Below are 25,253 nucleotides of genomic sequence, written 5' to 3'. Positions count from 1 at the left end.
TCGAGCAGTTAATTCTTGGGACTTTGTGATATCTCGAATGGACTTTCAATCACAAATTAAATGTTTTAGTTAATGTTGTTTTCTACTAAATTGGTAAATGGATGTTTCATCGTATCTCGAGAAATGATTAAAGAAATATCGAACAGTTGATTCTTGGGACTTTGTGATATCTCGAATGGACTTTCAGTCACAAATTAAATGTTTTAGTTAATGTTGTTTTTTACTAAATTGGTAAATGGATGTTTCAACATATCTCGAGAAATAATTAAATAAATATCGAGCAGTTAATTTTTGGGACTTTGTAATATCTCGAATGGACTTTCAATCACAAATTAAATGTTTTACTTAATGTTGTTTTCTACTAAATTGGTAAATGGATGTTTCACCGTATCTCGAGAAATGATTAAAGAAATATCGAGCAGTTAATTCTTGGGACTTTGTAATATCTCGAATGGACTTTCAATCACAAATTAAATGTTTTACTTAATGTTGTTTTCTATTAAATTAGTGAATGAGTGTTTCAACATATCTCGAGAAATAATTTTAGAAATATCGAACAGTTAATTTTTGGGACTTTGTGATATCTCAAATGGACTTTCAATCACAAATTAAATAAACATCCTCAGTCTAATAATAAATGTGCATCTAAACAAACGATTTAAATATAAATACCACGTATAAAAAAGTGCCTTTATAAATAAAAAAAAAACGTTAAATGAGTTGCTTTTGTCAATGAATAAATAAAATTTGTCAAACCAAGACGATGTTCGGTTAATGTTTGAATAGCCAAGTAGGAATGTGAATTTTAATGATTTTTGAGTAGTCTGGAATAATTTAAAACGAAAGACAGTACAATTCAAATTCGATATATTATTTCATACATCTTATGACACGTACGTCGTTGTTCTCACCCTCGGTAGCCGTAGGCATCGTAATCGATAGTATTTATAATAACAATCTAAACAGTCATGTTACTTACATCCCTACATTTACTATATACTTCTTTCGCTTTACATATTCGTGTTTATTTCTCTCTGTCACTTCTATTATCTATGCTTCATCGACGTCTGTGGAGGTGTTGACGAGCTACGCAAAAAAAAAAAGAAAAAAAATGGGGAGTGAAGCGACCTCGTTGCAATGATTTTCACGAAAGATCGAGGATTCGTTGGATCGAAAAGTCGGTGCTTCGTCTCTACTTCTGTATTTACAGAAATGTACAGTCCTTGACGAGAGACACGCTATTCCTGGAACCATTAAAAGGGAGTAATTGGCGCGATTGCAACAGGGAAACCGATCGAAAAGGGCAAAGGGTTCTCTTTAAACAATCAAATGTTCCATCTGATCGTGGACGTATCGATACCGATCAGATCTGCACCAGAAATGGATAAAACTCCCCCAACGTGGATCGTAAATCGCGAAACGCTCGATTTGACAGTTCCAGAGGACACGAGAGGCATTTTTGACGAATTGAAATTGTACATCGCGGGGTTCCACATTGTCCAGACCGCGATCCCGTCTCTCTGGCGCGAAGGTATCCAATCGATTATCGATACGACAAATAAACGCTGGAGTGAAAATAGCTTCCAAGCGACAGCTTCCTTCGAACGTCCTGGCGATTCAGAATCATCAAAAATGGTACATATTTACACAGACGATCGCGGGTGGGTTGCCTTTGTATATATATATATACACACATAATTTATGTACATATATGCCGCGTTCTCGTTCGCATGTACGGGTTAATGAGAAATCCTTAAAACGAAGACAGCGAATCCTATTTATTCTCTCGTCGTTTACCGGGGAATTTTCGTCTAACTACGTCGATCTCCTCCCGAACGGCGCATAGTCTATTTATTTATAATTATTTACATCGGAGCCCCACCGATCCCGCCACACCCTCGAATGGTATCACATATGTAAAACACTGACTTCGCGCGGGAAGGAGAGTCGCGGGTAAAAACGACGCGAAGTGTACCGATTAATTATACTACTTTCTTCCCTGGAAAGATACTGTATTTCTTAAATTCCCTCGATCGTGATCGACGATGACTAGTCACGGTTCGAGACGATTACGAAATCGTTATCAAATTGCACTTTTCGACGAAGGATAGAAAAATTCATACTAACCAGCATTCGCTTATTTGGGAGGGGGGGGGGGGCTAGCGTTCTGTGATAATTAGAAAATCGTTGAATTCGTGTGTAAAAAGGTTATTGGAAACGCACGCCCGTTCACTGTCCGTGGCCCGTATGTGGGGCACGTCACCCGTGCCATTAGATACGCCGCTAGAGCTACCGGACAGTGAACGCATGTCAAAGTTTTTTAATATCCCCATTTGGTGGCGGAAGCGAGAGAGTCGAGAGCGTGGCCCTCTGGCGGCCATTACGGGAGGCCACTATTTCTTTCTGGAAAAGTGTCTCGGTCGTGGGGCAGAGCGAACGCTGGATAGAACGGTGTAAAGCAACGAATTTTTCAAAGACAAAGACATCGGGGAATGATGGTCGCTTATCGTACAATACGTTATCTAAAAATCGGAACTTGTAGCTTCAAGATACCGGCGCTTACGAACCTATTCACCGATCCGTGACTCGCCCTTGCTCCCGAAACAAAGTACACCGACAAATATTCGCCTACTGTGGGGATGGGAGGGCTTCTATCGAACGCAATAAAACGGTTATGGCACTGGGCGAGTCACGCGAAATTTACCGATATGTCTAACGCGAAAGACTGTCTTTGGCCGCGTCCGCCATCGACTTTCCAAGTCCGTTCAGCTATCGATGATATGTACCGATTGCCTCATCGCATCGTTCACTTTCTGTCGCCCCAACCGGCGCTATTGTAAAACCAAGACGAGGCGCTCTCGTCCCTTGTTTTGCTCCATGTATTGTCCAAACCGCTACCCCCACCGTCCTGCGAGCAAAACAAATCTGTGAGGCGGCATTCTTTCCTAGACACCCCACTACAAGCATTCATTTCAATGGAAGCAATTGGCTACTCGAATGCAATTTTGTAATACGATATTACAGAAAACCGTATAGTAGCGTCGCCATTGCAGTGCAAAGGGTTAATAATAATTTACTGAAATTACCACGACGTTCAGTTGATGGGTGGCTGGCGAGAGGTAGTCCATGTTGGTGTAGTAAGAAGAATAATTTTGGTAGCACTGCTGCTGCGAGGTGGTCGTCGTCCAAGCTAGCCTCTGATGGTCACCGGGGAACCCACCACCGCTCTCCGTGACCGCCGGACTCCAGATACTACTGCTGCTGCCCCCGCTGCTGTACACCGTGCCCCCTAACTGCGAACAGTCGGTAACCGTTCACTGGGGACTTAACCACGGTCGGTAAAACGTACCGTCGGTCGGTAACTTACGCTCGGGGGAGTCGTGCTGGCCGCCAGGAGCAGACTGGTCGCGCTTCCTGGTGGTTTGTACTGCGGGGAGTCCCTCAAGAGCGCCGGGGAACTGGCCGCCGAACCACCTGTACCTCCGCTCCTACGCACACGAGTCAAAACTATACAACATAGTATCTCACACCGTATCAATCGACACGTTTGGCGATTGCATTCGATCCCATCGCGACGAAATGAAATCGTTGATATTTCGAAAAGTTCCAGGGAAGCTTTCTGAAGGGGCACAAAGGTAGATATCACGATGTAATAGATATTTACAGGGGTGTTGTGGCGGGCACCGCCGCGGCAGGCGTGGGCGTGGTAGCAATCGAAGGACTTTTTCCCGAGGGCGGATTGTTGGTGGGATTCCCCGAGGGTTTCTTCGACCTCGGTGCTTTGTCCTGTTGTTGCTGCTGCTGCTTCTGCTGCTGCCTGCATTTGGCCCTGCGATTCTTGAACCACACCTACGGAGCACACGTCGTAAATCGAGCATTTTCCAAAGTAAATAAAAATAGGGTCGAATATCTTGCAATTTCATTTTCTACGGATGGAAAAATTGCAGGATCCGTTTGTTTTCGCGAAAGCTGCTTTCAATCTATATTTCCCCCCCGGTTCAAACGCGACGGAGGCTCCTATGGGAAACGAGCTTGGGGAATGGTGTGGCAGAGCTTTCCGTAAAGCTGGCGTAATAGCCAATTATAAGGGAATGCCAGCACTCGCGCAACTATCAATTACCAATGAAGCCGGCTTCGGTAACGCGAGCGGAAACCTGCACGCGTGTACGAGCCTCGTTCGATGGAACGAAATTGCGAAAATCGAACTAACCGGTTTCTCTCGTCTAGATCCCGGGGGTTCCCCGTAAATGGAATATCGACGAGAACGACGGACACACACGGGGGGAGAGACAGAGGTCCGAACGAAGCCCCGATTCGAAGGAGGAACCTTAATTACGAATGCATGTAGACCAGAGCCCCCAACGGGGGGATGCTTTGGAATTATTCAACGGGGACATGAAAATTTTCGCAGGAACCTGGACTCTTCTTCCCTACCCCCTTCGATCCACCACCCGGGTTCTCTCGCCCTCCTAGATTTCCAGAACGCGAGAAACGACCTCGAGAGAGAAGGACGCGGAGCGAACGAAACTGGAAGAACGAAGACAGAGGGGCTAAAGAGGCGAAAGAGAGGGAGAAGGGTGAGGGAGACGAGAGGAACCTAGAGAAGCCCCGCGCGATCAATGTTAGAGGCGGGAGAGGTGAGCTTGGGTTTCTAACGGATTTTCTGGGGAACGACACACACGTTGGAGCAGCGTTCTTCCACCGGGGGAACAGTATTTTTCCTCCACGAGAATTCTCCCAGGTTTTAAACCTCTTGCAAACTTTAATTTGGGTGCTGGGGCTCACTGTGTAGAGCGATCCTAGCAAGATCCCATGACGAACGTGAATATATAGGAATGGGGCCTCAATGAAACGCTTGCGAGAGACACGAGACCGCGTGGCCCTCTAGCGGCGAGTACGGGAACCATAGAATACTTCAAGACAGTTTTTTGCAAATATCTCGGGAACTGATTACTTTTTTGCTACGATACCTTAATAAGTTTTTACGTGGAATTGGCAGGGGAATGTATCTATGAAATAAAAAAAATAAATTTTCAAATTCTAACGTCCTATAAACACATTAATAACGAAGTTACGACCTGATACACTCGTATGGATCACTCCATATATAGGAACTGAGGATAGGTGAAACGCTTGCGAGAGACACGAGAGCGCGTGGCCCTCTGGCGGCGAGTACGGGAACCATAGAATACTTCAACACAGTTTTTTGCAAATATCTCGGGAACTAATTACTTTTTTGCTAGGATACCTTGATAATTTTTTACGTGGAATTGACAGGGGAATGGATCTATGTAATAGAAAAAATGAATTTTCAAATTCTGAAGTCCTATAAACACATTAACAACGGAGTTACGACCTGATACACTTGTATGGATCACCTCATATATAGGAACGAAGAATAGGTGAAACGCTTGCGAGAGACACGAGAGCGCGTGGCCCTCTGGCGGCGAGTACGGGAACCATAGAATACTTCAAGACAGTTTTTTGCAAATATCTCGAGAACTGATTACTTTTTTGCTAGGATACCTTAATAATTTTTTACGTGGAATTGGCAGGGGAATGTATCTATGTAATATAAAAAATGAATTTTCAAATTCTAACGTCCTATAAACACATTAATAACGGAGTTACGACCTGATACACTCGTATGGATCACTCCATATATAGGAACGAAGGATAGGTGAAACGCTTGCGAGAGACACGAGAGCGTGGCCCTCTAGCGGCGAGCACAGGAACCATAGAATACTTCAAGACAGTTTTTTGCAAATATCTCGGGAACTGATTACTTTTTTGCTACGATACCTTAATAATTTTTTACGTGGAATTGGCAGGGGAATGTATCTATGTAATAAAAAAATAAATTTTCAAATTCTAACGTCCCATAAACACATTAACAACGGAGTTACGACCTGATAGACTCGTATGGATCACCCCATATATAGGAACGAAGGTTAAGTGAAACGCTTGCGAGAGACACGAGACCGCGTGGCCCTCTAGCGGCGAGCACAGGAACCACCCCCGCTGTTTTCTCTCGACTCGAGGCTGACCACCCCAGGTTTTGCAGTCGTCGACGAACGTGCGGAAGACTATGGGCACGGTTGGACCCATTGAATCGATTCGCAGGGCCGGGGGCCAGGTGCAGGGGCCCGGAATTGCGGATGCTACGCGTCCCTCGGGCCCCTGATGAGGGTGGAATATGCACGGACACGTTCTCGGCCTCGAAAGTCGATTCTGGACGACGAACGCGATCCTTTTGTCACGGATAGGGGATGGAAGTTTTCTTTTCGAATGACTCGAAGCGCAGGAATGCTTTTCAACGAGGAAACAATACCGACACGGGGTGAACTACTAACTCGGTTAACACCCGCTATCCAGGAAACACGAGCGTTCGGTAAATCGATGCTGTCTACTGGCTGTGACTGCATGCCGACAGTGCCACCCCTAGGTAACGAGACACCGACCATTGCACCCCCATCGACACGCGAGAGACCCGGCGTCCTTGCCTCTTTCGAAGGCAACGTCGAGACATACCTGCACTCTCGATTCCGGAAGGCTGATCTTCATCGCCACTTCCTCGCGCATGAAAATGTCCGGGTACTTCGTCTTCAAGAACAGCCCCTCCAGAACGTCCAACTGCGCCCTGGTGAACGTCGTTCGCTCCCTCCGTTGCTTCCTGGGGTTACCTTCGACAGAATACGCAACGACTATGACACTAGTTCACCTGGCGAGCTGGAAAACTGATTTTACTAGGTGTTAATTTCCACCCAAAATATTGGAAATGTTCGTTCTAAAGGGATGAAAGTAATTAGAAATTTGAAAGAGACACTGTGTAAATAATTTATCGAAATTTGCAAGCAAATATGCGACGAGTATGGCACTAGTTCACCTGGCGAGCTGGAAAACTGATTTTATTAGGTGTTAATTTCCACCCAAAATATTGGAAATGTTTGTTCTAAAGGGATGAAAGGAATTAGAAATTTGAAAGAGACACTGTGTAAATAATTTATCGAAATTTGCAAGCAAATATACGACGAGTATGGCACTAGTTCACCTGGTGAGCTGGAAAACTGATTTTATTAGGTGTTAATTTCCACCCAAAATATTGGAAATGTTCGTTCTAAAGGGATGAAAGTAATTAGAAATTTGAAAGAGACACTGTGTAAATAATTTATCGAAATTTGCAAGCAAATATGCAACGAGTATGGCACTAGTTCACCTGGCGAGCTGGAAAACTGATTTTATTAGGTGTTAATTTCCATCCAAAATATTGGAAATGTTCGTTCTAAAGGGATGAAAGGAATTAGAAATTTGAAAGAGACACTGTGTAAATAATTTATCGAAATTTGCAAGCAAATATGCGACGAGTATGGCACTAGTTGACCTGGTGAACTGGAAAACTGATTTTATTAGGTGTTAATTTCCACCCAAAATATTGGAAATATTTGTTCTAAAGGGATGAAAAGAATTAGAAATTTGAAAGAGACACTGTGTAAATAATTTATCGAAATTTGCAAGCAAATATGCGACGAGTATGGCACTAGTTCACCTGGTGAACTGGAAAACTGATTTTACTAGGTGTTAATTTGCACCCAAATATTGCAAAATATCTGTTCTAAAGGGATGAAAGTATTTAGAAATTAGAAAGAGTCTGTGTAAATAATTTATTGAAATATGCAACGACTGTGACACTAGTTCACCTGGCGAGTTAGAAAACTGATTTTATTAGGTGTTAATTTGCACCCAAACATTACAAAATATCTGTTCCAAGGGGATGAAAGTATTTAGAAATTAGAAAGAGTCTGTGTAAATAATTTATTGAAATATGCAACGACTGTGACACTAGTTCACCTGGCGAGCTGGAAAACTGATTTTATTAGGTGTTAATTTGCACCCAAACATTGCAAAATATCTGTTCCAAGGGGATGAAAGTATTTAGAAATTAGAAAGAGTCTGTGTAAATAATTTATTGAAATATGCAACGACTGTGACACTAGTTCACCTGGCGAGTTAGAAAACTGATTTTATTAGGTGTTAATTTGCACCCAAACATTGCAAAATATCTGTTCCAAGGGGATGAAAGTATTTAGAAATTTGAAAGAGTCTGTGTAAATAATTTATTGAAATATGCAACGACTATGGCGCTAGTTCACCTGGCGAGTTGGAAAACTGATTTTACTGGGCGTTAATTTGCACCCAAATATTGGAAATGTTTGTTCCAAAAGGGATGAAAGTAATTAGAATGTTCGAAAAGTCTGTGTAAATAATGTATTAAAATTTTCAAGCGCACCGCGAAGACCAAAACAGTAATAGTAAATACAGATATTTGAAATGTTGGTCCCAATAAAAATGATCAAATTTGTAATTTACATAAATTCGCACAGACGGATTTTTCTGAAAGCAGCTTACCGAATTCGGGATTTAAAGCACGCAATTTTAACCAACCCCCTCTCCCCCCCGGCGATGTGTCGAATTTTCGAAGCAATTAATCTTTGAATTTTCTTTTTTTCTATGTAAAGGGGAATCAATTTGTTAAATAGAGAATTATTAGTAGAAGAGTTCTCACACTTTTGTCAAAATGAACGATTAAGGGGGTGCTCCAGTGTGAAATTTTTGTACAATTTTCTTGAGGAATTTTTTTCAAATAAACTGTAATACCTTTCGCAGTAAAATTTTAGAGGTTTGTTTATGTGTGTGTTAGTGACATTTTTTAATTTTTTGGACGAAAGAAAGTTAAAATTGGTGGCACTGCATACTAAAAAGTTCGTCACACTGTGTGTCTACTAAAACAGCTGCTTCGTTGATAATTTTGAATATATTTTCATGAAAAAAATACTGTGTACTCCTTAAACATAAGTCAAAATCATGTCATAAATCTGGATACGATAATATTTCATGGTTCTTCAAAAAAAAATCCCCAAATGCACCTTAAAATTGACCTCTAGACTAGAATACCCTTTTAAGTGATAAGTGACCCCTCACGGATAACTGATATGTTTATTAAAATCTGCATAGAGGCTATGGCTACGAAAAAAATAGTGTGTATTCTTTAAATATAAGTCAAAACCATGTCACAGATCTAGATACGATAACATCTTATGGTTTTTCGAAAAAAGTCCCCAAATGGTACCCAAAATGTCTATTAAAATCTGTATGGAGGCTATGGCTACGAAAAAAATAGTGTGTTCTCCTTAAACATAAGTCAAAACCATGTCACAAATCCAGATACGATAATATTTCATGGTTCTTCAAAAAAAAATCCCCAAATGCACTTTAAAATTGACCTCTAGACTAGAATACCCTTTTAAGTGATAAGTGACCCCTCACGGATAACTGATATGTCTATTAAAATCTGTATGGAGGCTATGATTACGAAAAAAATAGTGTATTCTTTAAATATAAGTCAAAACCATGTCACAAATATACTAGAGTACCCCGGATAACTGATATGTCTATTAAGAGGGGAGACTCACATAAAATAGTAAAACGAAAAACGCTATTTGACGATTCTTTTACGATTATAAGGGTTCGATGAAACTTTCCGACACTTTCCACAAATATTCAACATTTCTAATAAATTTCTAATTCAATTATGCAATAAAAATAATGCTAGCCTGCACATACCATTTATTATTTCACGTCAAAAATCGCTAAAAAATATATTTGCATCTCGAAACGTTAAAGAATATTCGTGGAAAGTTTCAGCGAACCCTGACGCTGTAAAAAAAATTGTCAAACATCGGTTCTCGTTTTACCATTTTGCGCGAGTCTCACCCCTCGAAGTCCACGTGTACTACGGGGGTGTGGAGGATCGATAGCGATATAGAAATCGATACGTAGAAGTAGTATAAAGTCAAGGGTGCACTCACAGTAGTAGGACTCACCGGCGGGAGTACAACCGGGGTAGCCGATGGTGGAGTGGAGGGCCTCGATCGGCGGCATGCCCAGGGCGCTGACGTAGGGGTTGGTCTTGAGGGCCCCGTAGGGCCCAGCCGCGGAAGCGCCAAACGCGGCGGGCCCGAAAAGCTCGGAGGCCGAGGTGGTGGAGGCGGCGAGGCCCCCGAGATCGGCGGCGCCGGCGCCCCCGCTGCAACCGGAAGTACCGCCGAGGCTGTTCGGCCACATCACCACCCCCTCGGCCCCCACCACGACCACCCCCCCGCCCCGCGGCCTCTCTACACCCACCTCCTCTGCTCCTCGGAATTACTCGCTGATTCTGAAACAGAAATAAATAATCGAAAACCCTCAAAAAAACTCTAAATCGACCCCTCGTCATCTCAACATTTCATCACGATACTTGTGTAAGAGGGTAGTTATTCTAACCCTTAAGTGGACTGTCAATGTCAAGTGAATGATAATTGAGAAATAATGAGCTAATGGAGGATCGGATTTTTCGAATAATTACATTGATGTATATATTGATACTCCATCTTTGTACCAATTTTTAAAAATCGTGTATTTGTTTGTCATTATTAAATGGACTCTCAGTTTTAATTATTTTAACTAATTGGTTAATGGATATCAGCTTTCATTGAGGTATTTGAAAAATAATGAGCTGATGTTATAATTTCAACCCTTAAGTGGACTGTCAATGTTTACTGAATTATTTCAACTAATTGGTTAATGGATGTCAGCTTTCATTGAGGTATTTGAAAAATAATGAGCTGATGTTATAATTTCAACCCTTAAGTGGACTCTCAATGTTAATTGAATTATTTTAACTGATTGGTTAATGGATATCAGCTTTTATTGAAGCATTTAAAAAATAATGAGTTAATATTATAATTTCAACCCTTAAGTGGACTGTCAATGTCGAGTGAATTATTTTAACTGATTAGTTAATGGATATCAACTTTCTTTGAAGTATTTAAAGAATAATGATCTAATGGAGGATCGGATTTTTCGAATAATTACATTGATATATATATTGATACTCCATCTTTGTATGAATTTTTGAAAATAAGACGAAAAATCGTGTATTTGTTTGTCATTATTAAATGGACTCTCAGTCTCAATTATTTTAACTAATTGGTTAATGGATATCAGCTTTTATTGAAACATTTAAAAAATAATGAGTTAATATTATAATTTCAACCCTTAAGTGGACTGTCAATGTCGAGTGAATTATTTTAACTGATTGGTTAATGGATATCAACTTTCTTTGAAGTATTTAAAGAATAATGAGCTAATGGAGGATCAAATTTGTCGAATAATTACATTGATATATATATATATCATATCCTCCATCTTTACACCAATTTTTAAAAATCGTGTATTTGTTTGTCATTATTAAATGGACTCTCAGTCTCAATTATTTTAACTAATTGGTTAATGGATATCAGCTTTCATTGAGTTATTTAAAAAATAATGAGCTGATGTTATAATTTCAACCCTTAAGTGGACTGTCAATGTTAACTGAATTATTTTAACCAATTGTTTAATGGATATCAGTTTTTATTGAGGTATTTAAAAAATAATGAGCTAATGGAGGATTACATAAATTTTTGAGTAATTATATTGACATATATTGATACTCAGGTTTTCTCCATTTTGTTTCGTATAAAAATTGGTGAAAAATCGTGTATTTGTTTATGATTATTAAGTGGACACTCAGTCTCAATTATTTTAACAAATTGGTAAATAGATATCAACTTTCATAGAAGAATTTAGAAAATAATGAGCTAATGATATAATTTCAACCCCTAAGTGGACTCTCAATCTCAACTGAATTATTTTATAGTAATATTTAGTAAATGAAAAACAATTTTGCCTTGAAGTATTTAAAAAATAATGAACTAATGGAGGATTACATAAATTTTCAAATAATTACATTGATATATGTTAAACAATTATTAGTTTAAACTTGCAGAGGTTCCAATGATCCACTTAAGGGTTAAAAAATACTGTATTATTCTTATAAGTTTCTATGACAAACAAAAGTAGATTCCATGGTAAATAATATTATTTTATTTTGGTAGTTGGAAGTGTTTGTAATAAATTTTGTAATAGCAGAGTAATTAGCGTTGAATTGGAGTCTTTTACTAAATTAATTTGCACGAGACTATTTTAATTCTGAAAAACAATTGCAAGGGGGCAGGATTAAGTCGATTGGTCTCTGTTCCTCGAAATTACTGCTTCTGAAATTCGAACCCCAAGAATTAACCCTTGCAAATCTCCAGAAATCAACCCCTGAGAGCTCTCATCACAACCCTCTAGAAAAATACATTTTAAAAAATTTCTACAAGAATCAAAAATAGATTCCATAGATAACTTATTTTGTTTTGGTATGTACAGTGACGTTGGACGTTGGGGTGAAAAGGGGGTTGATGGTGCTTGTAATAACTTTTGTAATAGCAGATTTTAAGTAATTTAATATTCAGTGTCGAATTGGAATCTTATTTAAATTTGCACAAGGCTATTTTAATTCTGAAATCCCCAAAATGTAAACCCTTGCAACCCCCCAGGAATCAACCCCCAATAGCTCTCATCACAATCCTCCAGAAAAATACTATATTTTAAAAAATTTCTACAAGAATCAAAAATAGATTCCATAGATGAATTATTTTGTTTTTGTATGTACAGTGACGTAGGACGTTGGGGTGAAAAGGGGGTTGTGATAAATTCCGTGACAGCAGAGTCAAATGTTAAAGCAATTTAATATGTAGCTTCGAAATGGAATTTTTCCATTTTTGGATTAATTTGCACGAGACTATTTTAATTCCGGGAAACAATTGCAATGGCGTAGGGGATTAGGTCGACTTCTGCGCGACTTTGATTGGCGCGGCCTTGCAAGGCGCGTGGGCATACGTAACAATTGACGTAAATCGTACGCACGTTGATGTCTATGTTCAGCAAACAGCTCGTATATTTGTTATTTCGAAGGCACGAAGTTCACTCGGTTTCTATTGATCCGAGACGAACGATGTTACAGCGTATCGATGACTGTTACGACCCTGACGAAATCACCCATCGACAACAGTCTCAATAATACTCCTAGACTTCAAATAAATCAATAAACAATTCAGATATAGCACTATAGAGGGCTCGAGAATCACTGTATTAAATTTTTTTAAAGTATATGTAAATTTCTCTACTTTCTTTTAGTTACACGATTCTTAGAAGCCACCCCCTTCTTACAAGATTTATTTCAACATATGTAAACGTAGGTTAATGACAATAAAAATTATATTTAGGTGTTAATTGCTCGTTAAATACTGATGCTAAAAATTTATTGAAAGCCTCCTTATTTTGAAGGAATATTGTCGTTTGGAGCAATTTTTAAAAATTTATTGAGAGGGTGGCTTTAGATAGATTTTTAAAAATTGTTTCAGAAGATAATACTTGAATTATTTAAATACTGATACTAAAAATTTATTCGAAGCCTCCTTATTTTGAAGGAATATTGTCGTTTGGAGCAATTTTTAAAAATTTATTAAGAGGGTGGCTTTAGATAGATTTTTAAGAATTGTTTCAGAAGATAGTACTTGAATTATTTAAGTACTGATACTAAAAATTTATTCGAAGCTTCCCTCTTATTTCGAAGGAGTATTGTCTGTAGCAATTTTTAAAAATTTATTTGAAGCCCCCCTCTTATTCCAAGTGAAAACAATAAATTACTGAAGTAAATATATGTTAGAGTAGACATTGGAAGAACCAAGTGGCTCATAAAAAATTCGAATGCACTTGTGTGTGACCCTGTTTCTACCCCATCGTATCTAAATTATTTATCGTTTTATTTTGGACGAGTACCATCGTCTGAAACAATTTTTCAAAAATTTATTTGAAGACTCCCTCTTTTGTAAACAAAATGCACTTGTTTTGTAAGTGTTTTTTCAATTCTTTCTATGTAAATATGCGACGATGATAAATAGGGGGAAAAATTCATTAAAAAACAAGTGTAACAATTTTTGTAAATTATTTCCCCCATTTTATTTAATTTTCTATATTATTAAAATATTATAAAATCACACATAATCTAGTATCTAGATTTTTATCAATGATTTCACTATTATTCCACTTTCTATACCTAAATTTATGAGCTCAAATGCAGAGCCTAAATGGGGGAAAAATTCATTAAAAAACAAGTGTAACAATTTTTGTAAATTATTTCCCCCATTTTATTTAATTTTCTATATTATTAAAATATTATAAAATCACACCCTAATCTAGTATCTAGATTTTTATCAATGTTTTCACTATTATTCCACTTTCTATACCTAAATTTATGAGCTCAAATGGAGAGCCTACGATCTCTAATTTTCTTAATAAATACAATATGGCGTCTCATCCTCAGTGTCCATATTTTTATCAATATTTTCACTATTATTCCACTTTCTATACCTAAATCTATGAACCCAAATAAACAGTCTAAGATCTCTAATTTTCTTAATGAATACAAAATGGCGACTCATTCTCAATATCTATATTTTTCTATTTAATTTACTATAATTAATTAAATAATTCTATTTAATTTACTATAATATTAAAATATTATAAAATCACACATAATCTAGTATCTAGATTTTTATTAATGTTTTCACTATTATTCCACTTTCTATACCTAAATTTATGAGCTCAAATGCAGAATTTACGATCTCTAATTTTCTTAATAAATACAAAATGGCGTCTCATCCTCAGTGTCCATATTTTTATCAATATTTCCATTACTATTCCATATTCTAAACCCAAATCAATGACCCCAAATGCAGAGCCTAAGATCTCTAATTTTCTTAATAAACACAAAATGGCGTCTCATCCTCAGTGTCCATATTTTTATCAAGATTTCCATTACTATTCCATATTCTATACCCAAATCAATGACCCCAAATAAACAGTCTAAGATCTCTAATTTTCTTAATAAACACAAAATGGCGTCTCATCCTCAGTGTCCATATTTTTATCAATATTTCCATTACTATTCCATATTCTATATCCAAATCAATGACCCCAAATAAACAGTCTAAGATCTCTAATTTTCTTAATAAACACAAAATGGCGTCTCATTCTCAGTGTCTATATTTTTATCAATATTTTCATTACTATTTCATCTTCTATACCTAAATCAATGATTCCAAATGCAGAGCTTATGATCTCTAATTTTCTTAATAAATACAATATGGCGTTTCATCCTCAGTGTCTATATTTTTATCAATGTTTTCACTATTATTCTACTTTCTATACCCAAATCAATGACCCCAAATAAACAGTCTAAGATCTCTAATTTTCTAAATAAATACAAAATGGCGTTTCATCGTCAGTGTCTATATTTTTATCAATGTTTTCACTATTATTCTACTTTCTATACCCAAATCAATGACCCCAAATGCAGAGCCTACGATCTCTAATTTTCTTAATAAATACAATATGGCGTTTCATCCTCAGTGTCTATATTTTTATCAATGTTTTCACTATTATTCTACTTTCTATACCCAAATCAATGACCCCAAATAAACAGTCTAAGATCTCTAATTTTCTAAATAAATACAAAATGGCGTTTCATCGTCAGTGTCTATATTTTTATCAATGTTTTCACTATTATTCTACTTTCTATACCCAAATCAATGACCCCAAATGCAGAGCCTACGATCTCTAATTTTCTTAATACAAAATGGCGTCTCATCCTCAGTGTCTGTTTCGACGAGTCGTTCGAAGAAACAGTCCGCCACATTTCCATTGTTTTCGTCACATGTTAATTACCAAGACCCGATTATCCGTTTCTAATCCGTAACATGTGCTAGGCGACTGGTCCGCGGACGTAATAAGCTCGAGGGCAAATAAATTAATAAGGGGCCAGCGGGAGGCGCGAGATCGAAAGCGGAGCGACGTTCTTGACTTTGTAATCGGAGAGGATAAAACGCGGCTTAAGCGTCGGAAAGTCCGCTAGTTGGAGTCGTCCCCTCCCCCTCCCTTTTCGTCCTTCTCGGTTTTCGACAGCGAGACGCGTTTTCGGAATTAGGCCTGCCCGTAACGCGGTCTTCGAAAAACCGTCCACGGAGTCGTGTTGCATCTTCCACGGGATTATCCAGGCCAGCTGCCAACCGGCGCTCTTATTTCCATCTTCCGCGATCGGGTTCGATATTCGTAACTTTACGTCAGCCGCCACTTCCGGTTCGAGTCGTGGCTTCGCTAATAAAATCGTCGTAGAGAGACTTGTGAATAGGTAAAACGAGGGGCGATGTTTTACAATTTTTTTACAATACAAGTTAAACTTTTATGTGTCATACCTGGGAAAAATTTTAATGAGAGATTCTAGAGACCAAAACAAGACGAAAATCAAGAATAGCAATTTGTTAATTAAGGCTTCGTTAAAAAGTTATTAGCAGTTGCGTCTGCAAAAGCGCGACTTGGGGCACCGCTGCGTACTGCGTAGACGCAACTGCTAATAACTCTTTAACGAAGCCCTAATCAAGAAATTGCTATTCTTGATTTTCGTCTTATTTTGGTGTCTAGAATCTTCTGTTAAAATTTTTCCCAGGTCTGACCAAATACACTGCATGAAATTATTAGATACTAAGTTTAGAAGTGATTTGAACTTGTTTTTCACGAATATTTTCAATCCGTGAGGTGGTTCGGAGCCCGGAGGAGCATTTTGGAAGCCAACGAAATTTCTAGTATCGCGAGAGGGGGTGGGGGGGGGGGGGAGCAATTTCGCGGTACCGGATCGCGTTTAAACGGTACGGTTGCTCGGAATGAAATTTCGCATCGATAAACCCGCTTTAATGGAGCATTGTTCCCGTTTCGGTGGTCTCCGGGCGTCGGAACCCGGGAGTTTCGAATGAAAGGAACGACTCGAAGGGCGCCTCTTCAGCGTGCTCGTGCGATTACTCGAGCGAAAGTTCTTTCGCGCAAATATGGATGAAACACCCACACAGGCACTCGACAGCCACTCGACTTTGCGGAGTGTATCGTGCACCCCGCTGCGTTCGTCGTTCTACAACAGTTTCGAGTCGATTCTCCTACAAAATCGAGGCGGAAAAAAGATTTACGAGTCAAGGAATATGTGGATGGTTGAAGCGTGGAGACATTGTTACACGAAATCACTGCAAGTACAATGTGGGGGGAAAAAGATTCCTGGGGCGAGGGAAAGGTGGGTGGGCTCAACATAGACAATCACATTCAAAATCGATGCGAATGAGGGAAAAAATTTCTGAGACAGGGGAAACATGGACGGGCTCAAAATAGACATTGTACTTAAAAATTCATGGAAATTTCAGTGATAAAAAATTCTTAAGGCGAGGGAAATATGGATGAACTCAACATAGATATTATCTTTCAAAATCGATGGAAATTTCGTTAAGAAAAAAAATTTCTGGGGGAATAAAAACATGGTCGAGCTCAAAATAGATATTGAAAACGAATTATTTACAACGTGGATATTATTCTTTAAAATTGATGAAAATTTCGTCGAGAAAAAAGAATTCTGAGAGAAGAAAAACGTGGTGAAGCTCAAAATAGATATTGTACCCCAAAATCGATGCAAATTTCAATAAAAAAAAATTCTTGAGACGAGGTAGACATGGACAAACTGGACATAGATATTATACTTCAAAATCGATGCAAATTATAATAAAATAAAAATTCCTAAGTTAAGAAAAACATAGACCAGCTCATAATAGACAATGTACCCCAAAATCGATGCAAATTTCAATGAAAAAAAATTCTTAATACAAGGAAAACATGGACAAACTCAGCATAGACATTATCTTTCACAGTCGATGCAAATTTCGTTAAGAAAAAAAATTCCTAAATCAAGAAAAGCATAGTCTAGCTCAAAATAGACATAGTACATCAAAACTAATGCAAATTTCAATGAAAAAAAAATTCCCAATTCTAGAAAAACATGTAGAAGCTCAACATAGACATTGTCCCTCAAAATTGATGGAAATTTCAATGAAAAAAAAATTCCTAATTTTAGAAAAACATAGTTCAGCTCAAAATAGACATTGTACCTCAAAATTGATGGAAATTTCATTGGGGAAAAAATATTTCTGAGGCATAGAAAGCATGGACAGTCTCAAAATAGACATTGTACCCCAAAATCAATGCAAATTTTAATGAAAAAACAATTCCTAAATCGGGAAAAGCATAGCTCAGCTCAAAATAGACATTGTACCCCAGAATCAATGCAAATATCAATGCAAAAAAAATTCCTAATTCTAGAAAAACTTGTACAAGCTCAACATAGACATTCTCCCTCAAAATTGATGAAAATTTCAATGAAAAAAAAATTCCTAATTCTAGAAAAACACAGCTCAGCTCAAAATAGACATTGTACCTCAAAATCAGTGCAAATTTCAATGAAAAAAAAATTCCTAATTCTAGAAAAACATAGTTCACCTCAAAATAGACATTCTCCCTCAAAATTGATGAAAATTTCAATGAAAAAAAAATTCCTAATTCTAGAAAAACATAGCTCAGCTCAAAATAGACATTGTACCTCAAAATCAGTGCAAATTTCAATGAAAAAAAAATTCCTAATTCTAGAAAAACATAGTTCACCTCAAAATAGACATTGTACCTCAAAACCAATGCAAATTTCAATGAAAAAAAAATTCCCAATTCTAAAAAAAACATATACAATCTCAACATAGACATTCTCCCTCAAAATTGATGGAAATTTCATTGTGAAAAAAAATTTCTTAGCTAAGAAAAACATGGGCCACCTCAATATAGACACTCTTCCTTAAAATTGATGCTCAGGAAAAAAATTTTTAAAGCAAAGAAAACAAGGACGATCTCAATATAGACATTGCCCCCCTCCCCCCTACAAATCATTGCAAATTTCATTGAAAAATAAATTCCCAAGTGGAGTAAAACATGGACAATATCACGCTGTCTCCCAAAATCACAGCAAAGTTCATCGAAGGAGAAAAGATTTCTCAAGGAAAACATGGACAACCTCAATATAGACTTCACCCCTCCCCCCTCCAAAATCAATGCAAATTTCATTGAAAAATAAATTCCCAAGTCGAGAAAAACATGGACAATCTCACGCTGTCTCCCAAAATCACAGCAAAGTTCATCGAAGGAGAAAAGATTCCTCAAGGAAAACATGGACAACCTCAATATAGACTTTACCCCTCCCCCCTGCAAACCATTGCAAATTTCATTGAAAAATAAATTCCCAAGTGGAGAAAAACATGGACAATCTCACGCTGTCTCCCAAAATCACAGCAAAGTTCATCGAAGAGAAAAGATTCCTCAAAGAAAACATGGACAACCTCAATATAGACTTTACCCCTCCCCCCTGCAAATCATTGCAAATTTCATTGAAAAATAAATTCCCAAGTGGAGTAAAACATGGACAATATCACGCTGTCTCCCAAAATCACAGCAAAGTTCATCGAAGGAGAAAAGATTTCTCAAAGAAAACATGGACAACCTCAATATAGACTTTACCCCCTCCCCCCTGCAAATCATTGCAAATTTCATTGAAAAATAAATTCCCAAGTGGAGAAAAACATGGACAATATCACGCTGTCTCCCAAAAGAAGACATCTCTCATCGAAGGAGAAAAGATTTCTCAAGGAAAACATGGACAACCTCAATATAGACTTCACCCCTCCCCCCTGCAAATCATTGCAAATTTCATTGAAAAATAAATTCCCAAGTGGAGTAAAACATGGACAATATCACACTGTCTCCCAAAAGAAGACATCTCTCATCGAAGGAGAAAAGATTTCTCAAGGAAAACATGGACAGCCGCGGTGCCCCGAGACAATATGGCCGTTTAATTACGTGCGGGTTCTTCGGTAGGAGAGATCCTTCCGCCGAAATGAAGTTTCAGCCCGATGAAAGAGAATCCATAAAGCTTCCCCGCGACGCCTCGTCCCCGGCCGGCTATATTAAAATTTGGCCCGCTATGAAAAGAAGGCCAGCCCGAAGAAAGGCCGTCTCTCTCTATCCGCCAGCCTCTGGAGGGCCCTCGTGGACCAAGTCAGGCGCGAACCTCTACCTTTGTGCGCCCCGTGCGCTTTACACTAGCCACAAAGCACTCGTTACAAGCCATCCGGCGCGGCTGAGAAACGTGCAAACAATCACCGGACGGCAATAATCGCTGTTTCGATTCCACCCCCCCTACTTCGCTGTCCCCGCGGTTCCCGCGGAACGGCGGTTTCCGCCCCGGTAAACGCGGGCGAAAGGGTGGTTGCAACACTTATTTACACCGCGGTGGCATTAAAAGCACGTCGAGGAATCGAGAAACGGAGAAACCTTTGGCAATCCAGCGGCCAGAATTCCTTTTATCCTTGTGCAGACGAACAGGGGGGGTTGCACTTGTCACAGGGGGGGCCCGAGTGTGGACAGAATGCCCAAGTCGAGTGCCCTGGAGGGCCAATCGAGCGGTTTCGAGTCTGAGAAAGACACTGGACGCTCTGGCCCCTTCCACCCCCCCACGAATCGATCTGCAACCCCCGCTTCGCAACCCTTCGTCCCTTCGTATCGCAAACACTTTGTGTTACCGGCGTATATGCCCGGAACGTTGTCCCTAATGACTGGTTAAATCCCCATTATTGCATCCGTATTCGGTGGCTGGGGGTGGGGGTCGCTTGGGGATGCTACGACGGATCTGAGGATCGACGGGCCACGTGCGCGTCTTGCTGTCGACTCTGACGTTCTTCCAAGTGCATTCCGCGGCTGGAAGTCGAAAGTCGGGGCCGTGGCACGCGCCGTGTGCGGGAGACTCGATCTCGCGTTTATGGAGCACGTATGCTCGACGCCCGCGGGGCGTTGCACGCACGGGGCGCTGGAAATCGGCCGGAGTGGATTAGCGATTTATTTTTTGACGTGGTGGTTAATTATTTGGGGATCTGAGTTTGAACAGGGATGGTTGAGTGTGTGGAAAGTTTTAGAATATAGTTTGGGAATTGAGGATGGTTTGTTTAATAAATTGGGGGGGCGTTGAGAAAGTCGAGGGGTAATTCGATTTAATTATTGACGTTCTTAGGAGGTCCTCGATGCTTGAACGGCGTCGAAAATATGTTTGAAAGTGGTAAAATGTAGGATAAATAAATTGGAAAACAGTATATCTGTGACGATATAAAATAAAAAGCTTCCTCGATTTAATTATTGATGTTCTTAGGAGGTCCTTGCTGCTTGAATTTTCTTTAAAATTTGTTTGGGAGAAATTAAAATATAGAATAACTAAATTCTAAAGGGGAGGTATATCTGTTTAAATAGAAAATAAAAAGGGGGAGGCTTCCTTAATTTAATTATTAAGCTTCATAGGAGATAATGAATGCTTGAAATTGTTTTAAAATTCTTTAAAATTGAAATAAAGTAGAATATCGAATGAGCAAATTCGAAAACAGAAGTTTTAACATAAAATAAAAAGGGGGAGGCTTCCTCAATTTAATTATTTAATTTCACCGAAAAATTTGTCAACATATTCGAATTTTTTTCTCGTTACTGGGTAGGATTTCGAGTGTATGCCTGTTCACCAAAAATGATCGTGATCAATCCCCACAACCAAAAATAATTTTTTCAGATCAATTTGAAATTTTTTAATTTCACCGAAAAATTTGTCTATCTACACGAATTTTTTTCTCGAAACTGGGTAGGATTTCGAAGGTGTGTCTATTGACCAAATATGATCGTAATCGACCATCGCAACCAAAAATAATTTTTTCAGAACAATTTGAAATTTTTTTTTTCGTCAAGAAAATTAGCCACCTACCCCTTGTCGATTTTTCTTAAGAATTCGTTTTTCATTTTTAATAATTTTGTTTGGCGCTGTATGGAAATCTTGTTTAATACTTTTTTGTAGATACCCATGGGCTCTATTTCCCCCCAAAATTTCATTGAAATATATTCACTATTGTTGGAGTTATGGTCGTTTGAAAATTGAACCATTATTTTGGGGTTTTTCTTATTTTTCGGTGTCAAGAATCAACTTTTCGAATATTTTTAGAATTTCTATATATTCTGTAGCAAAATACGCGTAGTTTGCTTTTTTAAACATTAAAATCCTCCAATCCGTTCAGGAGTTATGATTTTTTAAAGAAAAGGATAAAATTTCAAAGGAGTCAAATATTGTATTTTCGCTGAGGAATTTTTTTCTCGAAACTGAGTAGGATTTCGAGTGTATGTTTATTCACCAAATATGATGGTTATTGACCCCCGCAACCAAAAATAATTTTTTCAGAACAATTTGAAATTTTTTTTTTCGTCGAGAAAATTAGCCACCTACCCCTTGTCGATTTTTCTTAAGAATTCGTTTTTCATTTTTAATAGTTTTGTTTGGCGCTGTATGGAAATTTTGTTTAATACTTTTTTGTAGATACCCATGAACTCTACTTCCCCCCAAAATTTCATTGAAATATATTCACTATTGTTGGAGTTATGGTCGTTTGAAAATTGAACCATTATTTTGGGGTTTTTCTTATTTTGCGGTGTCAAGAATCAACTTTTCGAATATTTTTAGAATTTCTACATATTCTCTAGCAAAATACGCGTAGTTTGCTTTTTTAAACATTAAATTCCTCCAATCCGTTCAAAAGTTATGATTTTTTAAAGAAAAGAATAAAATTTCAAAGGAGTCAAACATTGTATTTTCGCTGAGGAATTTTTTTCTCGAAACTGAGTAGGATTTCGAGTGTATGTCTGCTCACTAAAAATGATCGTAATCAACCCCCACAACCAAAAATAATTTTTTCAAAACGATTCGAAATTTTTTAATTTCACCAAAAAATTTGTCTATCTACTGGAATTTTTTTCTTGAAACTGGTTAAGATTTCGAGTATATGTCTATTCACCAAATATGATCATAATCAACCCCCGCAACCAAAAATAATTTTTTCAGATCAATTTGAAATTTTTTAATTTCACCAAAAAATTTGTCAATATATTCGAATTTTTTTCTCGAAACTGGTTAAGATTTCGAGTATATGCCTATTCACCAAAAATGATCGTAATCAACCCCCACAACCAAAAATAATTTTTTCAAAACGATTTGAAATTTTTAATTTCTCCGAAAAATTATGTCAACATATTCGAATTTTTTTCTCAAAACTAGATAGAAATTCGAGTATATGCCTATTCACCAAAAATGATCATAATCAACCCCTGCAACCAAAAATAATTTTTTCAGAACGATTCGAAATTTTTTAATTTCACCAAAACATTTGTCTATCTACTGGAATTTTTTTCTCGAAACTGGTTAAGATTTCGAGTATATGCCTATTCACCAAAAATGATCGCAATCAACCCCCGCAACCAAAAATAATTTTTTCAGATCAATTTGAAATTTTTTAATTTCACCGAAAAATTTGTCAACATATTCGAATTTTTTTCTCGAAACTAGATAGAAATTCGAGTGTATACCTATGCACCAAAAATGATCGTAATCAACCCCCGCAACCAAAACTAATTTTTCAGAACGATATAAAATTTTTAAATCCAATTTTTTAACATTTAAACGAAGCCTCCATCAAAAAATATATATTCTTAATTTTATTCTTATTCTTGCCTCTAGAACGTTTTCAACCTAAGGTACCCTTTCAAATAAACAAATCCAAACCACCCCAAATCCACGTACGTAGATCCCCCGTCGCCGAATGAACAAAGTGTCCCCGCGAAGGATCGATCCAGGCGAGCCGTAGCGAAATCGTTCCTGATATTACAATTTCACCCAGGGGCGCGGCCTCCGGAAGGAATACCCGGGCGACTTTCCGCGAGTCTGCGTTCAGAATTCGCGTGGTTGCGCCAGGAACGGCTCCATCGCGGAAAGTTAAGTTCCCTGGCCGCATTGTTTCCACGAGTGTTTGCACGCGACCGCATTGTTCCCGTAGAAGGACTCTCTCGCTCCACGACGTCCACAATAGACCTGTACCGCGCACTGTGCGTGAAACAGGGGGTGGGAATACACTCCTCGGGCATTAACCGATTTCACCAAATATGCATCCCCTCCCCTCGAACCATTATTCTCCCCCAAACGGCCCCCCCCTCCCTGCTTCAGGGGAAATCGCGTCTTTTTCCACGGATTCGCCCGAAACGTCGAGCAACCCTTCGCGACAATGTCGTCCGCGTCGTCGCCGCTCGCTGGGAAGTCGAGGGCGGGCTTTCCCCGACGGAACAAAACCTGTCCGCGTCTCGTACGACCCCGGATCGCCCCTGAAAGCCTCCTCTAAGAGGTGGCATCCGCGTAGCCACGAGGAAAACGTTTCCTCCGAGTCGCATTCAATGCAATTTAGCCCCGAGGACGCCGTTGTTGCGCGCTCATTGAGCGTAAAACTTAATTCCCGTGGAAATGCCCCGAGCTATGTACGTACGTATACACGGGGCACATCTTCTGGTTAGTTTTTATTCCACCCGCCCCCCCCCCCCTTGAGAAAAGAAAAAAAAGATTCCTCGCCATGGGGATGAGCCTTCTTTCTTCCAGGTTCTTTTCATTTTTAGTTTAAAATCGAACGAACTTCTTGCGGGAAAAGCATCTTGGAGTCTTTGATATTGTTCGAAGGTTCCAGGAGAATTGGGTGGGAGGGAGATTGGTTAAATGGGAGGTGACGCTGGGATTTGAGACATTCGAGATGTATATTTGTCATTTTTCTATTTGTTGTTTTTGAAGTTATGGGAGCATAAAGATAATTTTGTGTGGATATTAAAGAAGATGTTGCGTTGTTTGTTAAAAATTTGGATTCGTTTGTCTAGAGAATTCAAGCATAATTTAATTATTTAGATTCCAAGTGAATTGGTTGAGATTGGTGAGAATTCTTAGAATTCGAGTCAACACAGGATTTTAAATCTTTGAGGTTCTGTTTAACATTTCATGCTTTCAAAATTAGCAAAGATAAATTTGTTAATTTGTTAATATGTCTCTATAAAAACTGAAGAACATATTACATTGTATGTTGAAAATTATTCCAAGTGAATTGGTTAAGATTGGTGAGAATTCTTAGAATTCGAGTCAACACAGGATTTTAAAGCTTCGAGTTTCTAACATTTTATGATTTCGAAATTAGCAAAGTTAAATTTGTTAATTTGTTAATAGTTCTATGTAAAAATTGAAGAATATATTATATTGCACGTTGAAAATTATTCGAAGTGAATTGGTTGAGATTGGTGAGAATTCTTTGAATTCCAGTCAACAAAGGATTTTAAACCTTCGAGATGTCTTCTATTTATTGTTTTCAAAGTTACCAAAGCATAAAAATAATTTTGTATGAATATTAAAGAACTTACTGCATTCTATGTTAAAAATTAGGATTCGTTTCTCTAGAGAATTCAAGCAGAATTTAATTATTTTGATTACAAGTGGATTG

General features: G+C 38.4%; 1 protein-coding gene across 2 annotated transcripts in view; it reads right to left on the bottom strand.

The window, feature by feature from the left end:
- Positions 1–850: 850 nt before the first annotated feature.
- Positions 851–25,253, bottom strand: part of Otd2 (homeotic protein ocelliless) — a 33,538-nt gene continuing 9,135 nt past the window's right edge. The window contains exons 2-7 of one of the 2 annotated variants that reach the window (XM_076779628.1): positions 9,867–10,213; positions 6,532–6,683; positions 3,665–3,849; positions 3,368–3,488; positions 3,087–3,293; positions 851–2,908 (exon numbers count right to left, since the gene is read on the bottom strand). In XM_076779628.1, coding sequence (XP_076635743.1) covers positions 2,807–2,908; positions 3,087–3,293; positions 3,368–3,488; positions 3,665–3,849; positions 6,532–6,683; positions 9,867–10,122 — 1,023 coding nt within the window. In that variant the 5' untranslated portion in view covers positions 10,123–10,213 and the 3' untranslated portion in view covers positions 851–2,806. The remainder of the gene's footprint in view (positions 2,909–3,086; positions 3,294–3,367; positions 3,489–3,664; positions 3,850–6,531; positions 6,684–9,866; positions 10,214–25,253) is intronic. The other variant, XM_076779629.1, reaches the window with a different exon arrangement.

This window comes from Colletes latitarsis, chromosome 12, assembly GCF_051014445.1.
Source record: "Colletes latitarsis isolate SP2378_abdomen chromosome 12, iyColLati1, whole genome shotgun sequence".
Lineage (NCBI taxonomy): Eukaryota > Metazoa > Arthropoda > Insecta > Hymenoptera > Colletidae > Colletes > Colletes latitarsis.
The sequence above is the reverse complement of the archived record's forward strand: the minus strand, read 5'-3'. Positions and strand labels throughout refer to the sequence as shown.